This window comes from Malaclemys terrapin, chromosome 7 (genome assembly GCF_027887155.1).
Source record: "Malaclemys terrapin pileata isolate rMalTer1 chromosome 7, rMalTer1.hap1, whole genome shotgun sequence".
Lineage (NCBI taxonomy): Eukaryota > Metazoa > Chordata > Testudines > Emydidae > Malaclemys > Malaclemys terrapin.
Window position 1 is genome coordinate 48,160,254 of NC_071511.1, and position 12,684 is coordinate 48,172,937.

At 45.1% G+C, this 12,684-nt stretch overlaps 1 protein-coding gene across 1 annotated transcript in view; it reads right to left on the reverse strand.

Moving 5' to 3' along the window:
- Nucleotides 1-12,684, reverse strand: part of DNAH1 (dynein axonemal heavy chain 1) — a 139,778-nt gene that overhangs the window by 121,628 nt on the left and 5,466 nt on the right. Inside the window, exons 3-7 of the mRNA XM_054033606.1 lie at nucleotides 7,855-8,029; nucleotides 7,037-7,193; nucleotides 6,305-6,437; nucleotides 3,132-3,293; nucleotides 2,452-2,704 (exon numbers count right to left, since the gene is read on the reverse strand). Coding sequence (XP_053889581.1) covers nucleotides 2,452-2,704; nucleotides 3,132-3,293; nucleotides 6,305-6,437; nucleotides 7,037-7,193; nucleotides 7,855-8,029 — 880 coding nt within the window. The remainder of the gene's footprint in view (nucleotides 1-2,451; nucleotides 2,705-3,131; nucleotides 3,294-6,304; nucleotides 6,438-7,036; nucleotides 7,194-7,854; nucleotides 8,030-12,684) is intronic.

The following is a 12,684-nucleotide window of genomic DNA, read 5'->3' on the forward strand; positions in this document are numbered from 1 at the left end:
ATTAAAGTCGTAGTGTAGACCAGGCCTTAGCTTGCTCACTAAAAATATCTGAATTACATTAGCAGAGCTACGGAGGTCCCAGGAACAGAACAGCAGATGATGCTGCAGGTTTGAGGTTCATTGGCAGAGTGTGGGGCCACAGGACAAAATAGTGACGTTGCAAAGGTGTCCCACCCAGCTGGGTGGTATGTGAGTGTGAGAGAGGGCCAGATTTGACCAGAACTAGCACTCCTTTCTCTCTCCTCCTTGCCCTCCAGTTGTTAAGCTGTCTCCGTACCAGTCTGTTCTGCTTGCACTGGTTGCAGCAAAGTGAAACTGACCAGCAGCTGATTAGGATCATCATATCTGAATCGCTGCTACAGAACAAAGTGGAAGGGAAATAAGGTTTGGACAGAGGGATGTGAGAAGAAAAGTATTACAAAGGGGGAAGAAAAACAACCTAAGGGTTGGAGAAAGCTGTGTGTGAATGCTAGGAATGCTTGAGGTATATGTGCCGTCTTCCCAAATGCCCCTCTCAATATTTACGGAAAGTATAAAATTCGTGATTTTCCTGATCATGAACTCCAGCTGCCATTATCCTATAATGTTATTGTCTCTCACTTCAAGCAGAGTACTTCTCTCTGGCTACATCTCTGTTCATAAACAGAGACCTTACTCTCCAGTCAAGTCTGCTAGACCACACAGCTCTTCACACCTCCACGTTTCTGAAGGGGGTCAATGCAGTTGTTCATTCCAAGGGACTGAAGGCAATACCACCACTGATAGATGATGATTCAGCAAGACCAGGGACTCTAAAACTTTTCCCTAGCCTAGGCTGTATCTCAGCAGAGAAACTGTCTCATTTCTAACCAGGTTACTCCTTTCCTTTTCTATTTGATTACACAAGATCTCTATGCATATTTTCTTTTAATTTGACAATCAGCCACAAAGGCAGCTGGCACCAGACAACTGGACAGCTCTCTGCTGACCACCAGGAAGCACTCTGCAGAGAGCTGGTGGTCCATAGCCTAATGTAGGGACCATTGACAATCTGTGCTCTGGAAGCTGTTTCCAGTGCCTGTAACTGAAAATGTGCATCTCCTATGAAAGTTTCCATCTCTCGGCATTATCCTACTGTGACACTCTGTACCCAAAGCAACACCCTGGCACTCCCATATTCACCAGTGTTATATAATTGCAACAAATCTTGTACAAAATATGTCACGTGAGGTGTTAATGGAAAAGTTATGGTTTGCTGAATATGATGATCCTATTTGTATGCAAGTATCATTTTTGTATCTGAAGTTAGAAATATTGACTTTATACCAGTATTTCAAATGTGTTTGCTCCTGGTTAACACCCACAAGGTAGTTTACATCCAGTCTTGCCAGCACATTGTGGATAAACCATTCAAGGTGATGGCCCATCAAGAAATACAATAGGCCATAAAAGAAGCTTACTCCCACCTGATGAACTTTTCTGTGAATGTTCTAGCCAGAATATAGGTAATGGCCCCTGCCATGACGCATTGAAGTATGCAAGGGCATGTGACCAGCTCATGTGACACAGGACTCCATCTTGTGCCTATACTTTTCCACTAACTGTGCTGGGGGCTTTGTTTGGGACAATGAAGTTCCCGCCACAAGGCAGAAACTATAAAAGGGGGAAGTGACATCATCACTTGGCCTCACTCCCCCCACAACTCAACACCTGGAACCTTAGGAACAAGGACTGAACTGAGGATGTGGTCCCAGGCTGAGGGATTTCTGGCCTGTGTATGGAAGATTAGTGGACTGTTTGTACCATCAGGGTGAGACACTTCTTGATTCAAATCCTATCTAGTGTATAGAACTTAGATTGCAATTTTATTTTATTTCTTAGGTAACCAACTTTGACCTGTATGCTATTTCTTAGATTTTTAAGTGATTATCTCTTTCTGTAGTTAATAAATTTGTTTTATATTTTTTTACCTAAAATGGTGTGTTGTTTGAAGTCCAAAGGGAAATCTGCTCAAGAACAGGGGCTGGTGCAATGTCCTCTCCACACTGAAGGAGGCGCGTACGGGGTAATAAACGTACACTGGTCAGGCTTCTGACCAGGGCAAAACAGTACAGCTCTGGAGTCCTAGGCTGGGGAACTGTGGGGAACTGGCTGGAGCCTCTCTATTATTGGTTCATGGGTGGCTGGTAAAAGCACTCATGTAACACAGTTGGGTGTGTCCCTGCCTGTGAATGTTTGTGTGAGGGCAGATCTGGAGGGATCTGCAGCTTGTGTGAGAGCAGCACAGTGTGAGAGGGAGCCCAGGTTGGTAAGACAAAGGTACCCCAGCGATACCCTAGTTCCAGGTTGCACCCCAGGGAAGTCATTCATACTATGCAGACATCCAGTACAGTACACTGAAAGCACAGCCATGATCTGAGTCTTTCAATGAACCTCTTCTAGCCTCCAGGGAAGAATCAATGGGATACTCACCGTATCTCCTTTCTCAGGTGTGAAGTGCTCATTGCCAGCTGCTTCATTCTACCTAGGCTCTTCTCATCAATGCTCCTCAGCCCATCCACGGGCATGCAGTCCACATACAGATTGTACCGCAAGAGCGCCTGTGTTTCCTTACGCAGGGTATTGGCAGAAACCACTCGCTGGGCAAATACATGGGGGTCTTCTGCAAGAAACAGCAGACGGACTCGTGGCACCCAGTACTGACATGGCATAAGAGAGGCTCTCCCTGGGAGGAAAGAAGGGAAGACATAAATAACACACACTGGGGCCCACAGTGAATGCAGAAATCAGATTCCCTATTTATTGTAACCAATAGATTGAATATACAATCAAGGTCAGGCTGATGGGGTGGTGGCAGTACAAGAGGCTGCCAAATGAGGGATCAGAGATCAGGTCTTGGTTGGCAGGGGATTGCAGTGGTGAAATGGCAGCATCCTTAACCCCTGCAAATGGTGAGTACTTCGAATATCCCCAAATTACCCACATTACCCCCGAATGGCATTGGTTCCAGAAAGAATCATGTCCAGCCCTCCAATGGTAGGGAAGGAGAGGGAAAAGTATTATCACAATGCAGGGACCTGGTGGTGGAAAAGGAAGCAAACAGGGGTAAATGAACGTCTCCCATCTCCTAATGAACCCTAGTCAGAACACACCTTCTGGAGATACTCCTCCATTTAGAATAGGCCTCCCTTCTTCATCCCGTACCATTCCCCTCTTGTTTGTCTTATGTACCAAGTACAGTTTTGTCTCCTTGTCGTAATCCAGGACGCCAACGCTGACCCACTTATAGATCAACTCGTGGCTTTTGGGATCCTCTGATGAAAGATATAATCATTACAATTCACAAAAGTAAAATGCCTGCAAGCCGCATGGAAACATTTTTTAAAACACCATTATAGAGGCTAAAACGATATGTAAACCACAAATAAAAAAAAAACAACAGTAAGACAACAACAAAAAAATCATGGCTAAACAGAGTAAATGAGGCAGTTAGAGACAAAAAGACATCTTTTAAACATTGGAAGTCAAATCCTACTGAGGAAAATCGAAAGGAACATAAACTCTGGCACGTCAAGGATAAATATATAATTAAGCAAGACAAAAAAAGAATTTGAAGAGCAACTAGCAAAAGGCACAAAAACTAACAGCAATTTTTTTTAAATACATCAAAAGCAGGAAGCCTGCCAAGCAATCAGTGCTAAAGGATCACTCAAGGAAGACAAGACCACTGAGGAGAAGCCAAATAACTTCTTTGTATCTGTATTCAATGCAGAAGAGGTGAGGGAAATTCCCACACCCGAGCCATTCTTTTTAGGTGACAAATCTGAGGAACTGTCCCAGATTAAGGTGTCAATAGAGGAGGTTTTGGCACAAATTGATAAATTAAATAGTAATAAGTTGCCAGGACCAGATGGGATTCATCCAGGAATTCTGAAGGAACTTAAAAGTTGAAATTGCAGAACTACTAGCTGTGATACATACCTACCGCACCAGCCTCCGATTGGAGGATAGCTAATATAATGCTGATTTAAAAAAAAAAAAAAAAAAAAAAAAAGCTCCAGAGGGGATCCTGGCAATTACAGGCCTGTAAGACTAACTTCAGTACCAGGCAAATTGGTTGAAATTATAGTAAAGAACAAAATTATCAGAAGCACAGATGAACACGATGTGTTGGGGAAGAGTCAACATGGTTTTTGTAAAGGGAAATCATGCCTCCCCAATCTATTAGAATTCTTTGAGGGAGTCAACATACATGTGGAAAAGAGTGTTCAGTATGATCAGTGGATACTGTGTATTTGGACTTTCAGAAAGCATTTGACAAGGTCCCTCACCAAAGGCTCTTAAGCAAAGTAAGCTGTCATGTGATAAGAGGGAAGGTTCTCTCATGGATCAGTTACTGGTTAAAAGACAGGAAACAAAGGGTAGGAATAAATGGTCAGCTTTCACAGTGGAGAGAGATAAATACCAGGGCCCACAACGATATGTACTGGGACCAGTGCTTGTCAAAGTATTAATAAATGATCTGGAAGAGGGGTTAACTGAGGTTGCAAAGTTTGCAGATGATACAAAATCACTCAACAGCTAAAGTCCAAAGTTGACAGAGAGGACTTACAAAGGGATCTCATAAAACTGGGCAACTGGGCAACAAAATGGTGGATGAAATTCAGCATTGATAAATACAAAGTAATGCACATTGGAAAACATAATCTCAACTATACATGCAAAATGATGAGGTCTAAATGAGATGTAACCAGCAGAAAGAGAGTTTGGAGTCATTGTGGATTGGATAGTTCTCTGAAAAACACCTGCGCAATGTGCAGCGGCAATTAAAAAAACTAATGGAATGTTAGGAACTATTAGGAAAGGGATAGATAACAAGACAGAAAATATCACAATGCCACTATATAAAGCCACGGTACACACACATCTTGAATACTGTGTGCAGTTCTGGTTGCCCCATCTCAAAAAGGATATATTGGAATTGGAAGCAGCATAGTGAATGGAAACAAAAATGATTAGGGGTATGGAACAGCTTCCATGTGAGGAGAGATTAAAAAGACTGGGATTGTTCAACTTAGAAAAGAGATGACTAAGGGGGGATATGATAGAGGCCTATCAAATCATGAATGGTGAGGAGAAAGTGAAAAAGAAGTGTTATTTATCCGTTCACATAATACAAGATAACCATGTGAACCATCCGTTCACATAACACAAGATAAACACATAACCATGGGTCACCCAAGGAAGTACTTTTTCATACAACGCACAGTCAACCTGCGGAGCTCATTGTCAGGGAATGTTGTGACGGCCAAAAGTATAAGTGGGTTCAAAAAAGAATTAGATAAGTTCATGGCGGATAGGTCCATCAAGGCTATTAGCCAATATAGTCAGGGATACACCCTTGCTCTGGGTGTCCTAAATCTCTGAGTGCTAGGAGCTGGGACTGGATGATGGGAGATGGATTACTCTGTAAATTGCCCTGTTTTGTTCATTCCTTCTCAAGCATTTGTCACTGGCCAATGGAACACAAGATCCTCGGCTAGTTGGACCATTGGTCTGACCCATTATGACCGTTCTTAGGCTCTTATGTTCTAAAAAGGGTTTAGTTGATTCTCAGGTATTTCCCAATCAAAATAACTGGGCTGAAGTTGCTCCTCTTCACTGTCATATGTCCCGTAAGGTCAACCTCAGTTGCTCTGAGCTGAAGATTTCTTTAAAAAATAAATAAATACATAAAATAAAGTGCCCAGCACAACAATGCACAATAGTCATGCATGCAATTGCTTCCTGACATTTGCTCCATGTGTTCTTCCCACCGTTTAAGTTCTGGAACAACAGGACTGGATAACACACGCAGTGGCTCCGATTTTCAGAAGACCCTCAACTTGGCCTCCAGTTTTGCACCAACAGGTAAACACGGACATGTTTCATAGTATTTAGACTTCTAACTTATTGATTTGCAGGTCTGATCAGGGAATAAACATTTAAGTACTATGAAATTAGCCTGCAATTATTTCCAGGCACAAAAATGTGGTTGCAAAATCAGAAGCTATTTCTAAAAACAAGATCCAATGAATGCGTGGCAGATCTGAGAGCAGAACTCAGTTCTCCTGACTCCTAGTCCCCTCCTCTAACCACTAGAGCCTGTTACCTGAGTACTCACTCTCATTTAATCATCTCTGTGTTCCATTCATCAGCATTATATTAATCTAAGTTGGAAAGTTCCATTCCAAATGCTAACCATTCTATTGCAACGATCCTGTAAGTGTCATTAGCCCAATGTCACTGTGTAGAGCACCCAAACTATAGCTCAGTCATGCTTTACCATGTCCCAGTTGATCATCTGTAGGTAAAAGTGCTTTTCCGGGAACTGGTTTTCTGTCTTGAGATCCTGGCTCCAACCCCAGCAAGAGCCACTCTTCTGGAGTCCGGCAGTCATACTCTTCATCATCAAATATCTACATAGGCAAGACATTGTAAGAAATGGAAATGAATCCCCGCTTGGGGAAGAAGATAACAACATGGCACAGAAATTTATGAGAGGAAAAGAAACACGCACTCCCTGAATTTTATATAACGGGGGAAACAGCAAAGGTGCAGAAACTGCATAATGTGTTGCCTTATGAAGGACTTATTTCCAAAGGTGGCATCTAGACTAGTTCCTCTTTTCTAGATAGTAGAGATGGGGAGGAGACTCTCAACTGGAGAAGTCCCAGCAACCAATGCTGCCGACAGTTGCATTCAGAAGGAAATCTGAATTTGTGTAAGAATGGTATTAAAGAAGCCTAAACAACTGTCTTTGGAACAGTCCTGCGAGATGCTGAGCACCTTCAAGTCCCATTGACTGTAATGAAAGTTGTGGGCACTCATTAACGTACAGGGGGTGCTCAGCACCGTGCAAGATTGAACCCTATGGATCCCAGCCGCCATGGCTTCTATTCTAAAATATTCACCTGCTCATCTCTGTTTCTTACTAAATCATGTGCCCTGCTCTTTTCAGTGAGTCCCGAGAGCGTCAGTAGTAATGCACATGACAGTTCTGAAGCTGCTCGCTTACCTGCAGTGGGAGGTAGATGGGAAAGAGAGGATCTCTCTTTTGCTCAATGGCTGGCATATTGTCAGGGTCTTGGTGCCTGGGCATCAGCTGATTGGAATCTATCCCCTTTTTGGCTAAGAGCTGAGCAATATCTAGTTTGAGATATAGCCGTCTTCTCCTAGTTAGGCGTCAATGAGATTGAATGGTTATTCTTAATGAAGTTATATGAATTGTCATTATTCAATTTTCTTTCAGTCTGCTACAGGGAAGAACATCTGTGCTAATAACTACAGGTTCAATATGGCACCAATGCAGTAACAATTGGACACTACCCAGAAGGCAAAACAGACCGATGGAACTTTTAATACTTACTGAACACCACACTGTGGGTGGGATTTTCTAAAGCGCTCAGGGTTGGCCTAACTCTGCACCCACTGACTTCAATGGGAGTTTTACCATTGACCCCAATGGGAGCCGGGTTAGGCCAAGGCTGAGAACTTTGAAAATTCCTTCCTAAGACATTTATTCTAGGGGATCATTCCTGCATTGTCAGAGGTGGGCTGGGTGATCTCAGAGGTCTTTCCCATCTCCAACATCTACAAAGCACAATAAGCTTAAGTCATTCTGTCAACATGTGATCCTCTCTCTAGGCAGCCTAAGTCAACAGCGTTGTGCAGGTGGCAAGGGGTAAGGCTAAACCCTACAATAAAACACTGTCCCTCTTGAAACATTATCTACATAGCACTTCCGCATCTTCAGAGCGAAATTCAATATCCAGTACTTGTGTGGCTATTCGATGTATACAACAGCTATCACATTGTCCCCCTTCTTGAGGTTACCTCTCTATCTCAATCTTCCGAGGGCACTGTCCTGGCAATCCCTGAAAGGGAAGCTGCACCTTTGGCTTAAACGCTTGCAGTGGGAAGTCTGACTTGGCCAGGATCTCAGTGGTTGGTCCAATCACTTGTTTGTCCAGGTAAGATTCAATGTTCTCGGGAGTCTCAAATGTTGTGACTGACATCAAACAAAAAACAAGCAAAGTCCTAAGTTCATAAAACAACGTATCTATGTTCACATGCACATTCAGACGGAAAAACTACGCCACCCCTTAGGGTGCACATGTGGGCAATCTGCAAGAGGCAGAGCAACCATACTACACGAGTGAGTGGAGGAGTCAAGCAGACCCTGAGTCAGGTTGTCCTGATGAGTGGAAGCCAACCTTGTTTTCTCCCTAGCTTTCTTTGTTTGTGTGCTTATACATGTTACTGTGTTTATATAATACCAAAACAACACTATGGGCTCAGTGACAGCAATAATGGGCATTAAGAATTACTATAAAGTATGTGGACTGCGGATAGGGCTTTAGACTGGGACTCAGGAGACCTGGGCAAAATCCTTAATCTACCCAGTACTTCAGCTCCCCATTCGTAGAATGGAGAAGATACTTTCCTACAGGGTTATCGTGAGGGTAAGATTAATTAATAACTGAGGTGCTCAGATACTATGGTGACAAGAGGCATATAAATCTAGACTGAGAGCAAGTCAGAAAACCAGTAAATTCTGAAGGGCTTACTCATGTTTTATTCAGGCAAACCTCAAAAGGAGCCAGTCATTCAGTTCTCACTCAGGCAAAATTTCCATTCACTTCAACCGGAATTTGTCTGATTAAGGCCTGAATACAAACTGACTAACAATCTCAGGACTTTGGCCTATTGTCTTCAGTGGGAAGTGTGCTCTAACAACAAGTAAAGATCTCCAAGGCTTTGGCCCAAAGAAAATCATCATCTTAGATAACCTATAAATAAAACATAAATGTTTAGATGACTAAGTATACCATCATTAGCTGCAAATAAAAGAATTGCAAGAAGCTGGGAATTTGATGTTTTACCTGAAATAAGTAATTGGCTGCAAGATATAAAGAGCATCATCTCCTTGGAGAGAGCCTAACACAGAGCTAAAAATAAGATAAAGGACTTTGAGGGAGTGTGGGATCTTTTCATCTCTTGCTTGAGAAACTTTCATACTGGTTAAGGAAAAACTTTGGATTTGGAGCCTTAAATTGGACACCTGGATGTGATTAAGGGTATGTCTACACTACGGGATTAATCCAAATTTATATAATTCGAATTTGGGAAACAGATTGTATAAAGTCGAATGTATGCGGCCACACTAAGCACATTAATTCGGCGGTGTGCGTCCAAGTACCGGGGCTAGCGTCGATTTCTGGAGCGTTGCACTGTGGGTAGCTATCCCATAGCTATCCCATAGTTCCCGCAGTCTCCCGCGCCCATTGGAATTCTGGGTTGAGATCCCAGTGCCTGATGGGACAAAAAACATTGTCGCAGGTGGTTCTGGGTACAGCCTCACCCCTCCCTCCCTCCCTGCATGAAAGCAACGGACGGCAGACAACCATTTCGCGCCTTTTTTCCTGGGTGAACATTGCAAACTCCATACCACGGCAAGCATGGAGCCCACTCAGCTAAAGACAGCAGTCATGAACATTGTAAACACTTCGCGCGTTCTCGTGCAGTTTATGCTGAGCCAGGACCAGAAAAACGAGGCGAAGAGGCAGCGGCGGCGGCAGCGCAGCGACAAGCGTGATGAGGACATGGACATGGACACGGACACGGACACAGAATTCTGTCAAACCGAGGGCCCCGGTGCTTTGGAGATCATGTTGTTAATGGGGCAGGTTCTATCCATGGAACGCCGATTCTGGGCAAGGGAAACAAGCACAGACTGGTGGGACCGCATAGTGTTGTAGGTGTGGGATGATTCCCAGTGGCTGCGGAACTTTCGCATGCGTAAGGGCACTTTCTTGGAACTTTGTGACTTGCTGTCCCCTGCCCTGAAATACCAGAATACCAAGATGAGAGCAGACCTCACAGCTGGGAAGCGCGTGGCGATAGCCCTGTGGAAGCTTGCAACGCCAGACAGCTACTGGTCCGTCGGGAATCAATTTGGAGTGGGCAAATCTACTGTGGGGGCTGCTGTGATGCAAGTAGCCAAAGCAATCACTCAGGTGCTGCTACAAAAGGTAGTGACTCTGGGAAATGTGCAGGCCATAGTGGATGGCTTTGCTGCAATGGGATTCCCTAACTGTGGTGGGGCGATAGATGGAACCCATATCCCTATCTTGGCACCGGAGCACCAGGGTACCCAGTACATAAACCGCAAGGGGTACTTTTCAATGGTGCTGCAAGCACTTGTGGATCACAAGGGACGTTTCACCAACATCAACGTGGGCTGGCCGGGAAGGGTTCATGACGCTTGCGTCTTCAGGAACACTACTCTGTTTAAAGGGCTGCAGCAAGGGACTTACTTTCCGGACCAGAAAATAACCGTTGGGGATGTTGAAATGCCAATAGTTATTCTTGGGGACCCAGCCTACCCCTTAATGCCATGGCTCATGAAGCCATACACAGACAGCCTGGACAGGAGTCAGGAGCTGTTCAACTACAGGCTGAGCAAGTGCAGAATGGTGGTAGAATGTGCATTGGGCCGTTTAAAAGGTCGCTGGCGATCGTTATTGACTCGCTCAGACCTCAGCCAAACCAATCTCCCCATTGTTATTTCTGCTTGCTGTGTGCTCCACAATCTCTGTGAAAGTAAGGGGGAGACCTTTATGGCGGGGGGGGAGGCTGAGGCAAATCGCCTGGCTGCTGATTACGCGCAGCCAGACAACAGGGCGATTAGAAGAGCACACCAGGAAGCGCTGTGCATCAGAGAAGCTTTGAAAACCAGTTTCATGACTGGCCAGGCTACAGTGTGAAATATCTGTTTGTTTCTCTTTCATGAAAACCCGCCCCCTTTATTGACTCATTCATTCTCTGTAAGGAACCCACCCTCCCCGTTCCCCCAGCTTGCTTTCAAACCAAATAAAGTCACTATCGTTTAAAAATCATTTATTCTTTATTAATAGATTATAAAAAGAGGGAGGGAACCCGGGTGGGGTTTGGGAGGAGGATCGGTGGGAAGGAAAAGGCCACTAAAAAAAGGTTAAAAAAATGACAGCCTTTTGCTTGGGCTGTCCACTGGGGTGGAATGGGAAGGTGTACGGAGCCTCCCTGCCGCGTTCTTACACGTCTGGGTGAGGAGGATATGGAACATGGGGAGGGGGGAAGGGGGTTATACAGGGGCTGTAGCGGCACTCTGTTTTCCTGCAGCCGTTCCTGAAGCTCCACCAGATGCCGGAGCATGTCTGTTTGCTCACGCAGCAGCCCCAGCGTTGCATCCTGCCTCCTCTGGTCTTCCTGCCGCCACCTCTCATCTCTAGTGTCTCTCCTCTCCTCACGTTGGTCCCTCATGTCCTCACGTTGGTCCTTCATGTCCTCACGTTCACTGGCTTCTTTCCTATACTTTGAAACCGTGTCCTTCCACTCATTCAGATGAGCTCTGTCACTGCGGGTGGATTCCATGATTTCTGCAAACATCTCGTCTCGCGTCTTCTTTTTCCGACGCCTTATCTGTGATAGCCTTCGGGACAGAGGAGGGAGGCTTGAAGAATTTGCAGCTGCTGTAGGGAGGGGAAAAAAGAGAGAATTTTTTAAAAAGATACATTTTGCAGAACAATGCTTATACTCTTTCACGGTAACCAACACTATTCACATTACATAGCACATGTGATTTCTGTGCAAGGTCGCATTTTGCCTCTTAATACTGAGTGCCTGTGGCTTTGCTGCTAGAGATCACAGGTCCGGGCAACAGAATTCGGCTTGCATGCGGCCATGGTAAGCCATTGTCTTTCGGCTTCTGCGCCCTCCTTTCCCACATACCAAGCAAAGCCCGTTGACTGCTGCAGTTTTCCTGTTAACATTCAGCAGCAGCAGAAAACAAACTAACCACGCCCCCCCCCCATCCAATTCTCCGGATGATCGCTTTATTCCTCCCCCCACCGCGTGGCTGGTATCAGGGAAGATACCTGCAGGAACCAAACTAACCCCCCCCACCCCCCCTTCCCACCATGAATTCTCTGGGATGATCGCTGTACCCCTCCCCCCACCGTGTGGCTGGTAACAGGGAAGATCCCTGCTAGCCAAACGCGAAAAGCTCTGGGCCAATTTCCCCCCCTGCGCTTGGCTAACTGCAGGGAAGGATTTCTTTTCAGCCACAGGCAAACAGCCCAGTAGGAACGGCCACCTCTGTCCCCTTAATTAAGTTCCCGTATTTCAACCAGGTTACCATGAGCGATATCACGCTCCTGAGGATTACACAGCAAGATAAAGAACGGATGTTGCTTGAATGCCAGCAAACACCGGGACCATACGCTGCCAGGCTTTATCAGGCAATGATACCAGATTACTTGCTGCAAGCATGGCATGGTCAAGTGTTCTACCATGGAGGATGGAATAAGGCTGCACTGCCCAGAAACCTTGTGGCAAGGCTTTTGGGGTACCTCCAGGAGAGCTTCATGGAGATGTCCCTGGAGGATTTCTGCTCCATCCCCAGACACGTTAACAGACTTTTCCAGTAGCTGAACTGGCCGCGAATGCATCCCAAGTCCTCAGGGCAAAGTAATCATTAAAAAACGCTTGCTTTTAAAACAAGTTTTATATTTTAAAAGGTAAACTCACCTGAGGTCCCTTCCATGGGGTCATGGTCTTGGATACTGGCTTGGGAGGTTTGGGAGGGTACTTCAGTCAGGCTGAGAAAAAGATCCTGGCTGTTGG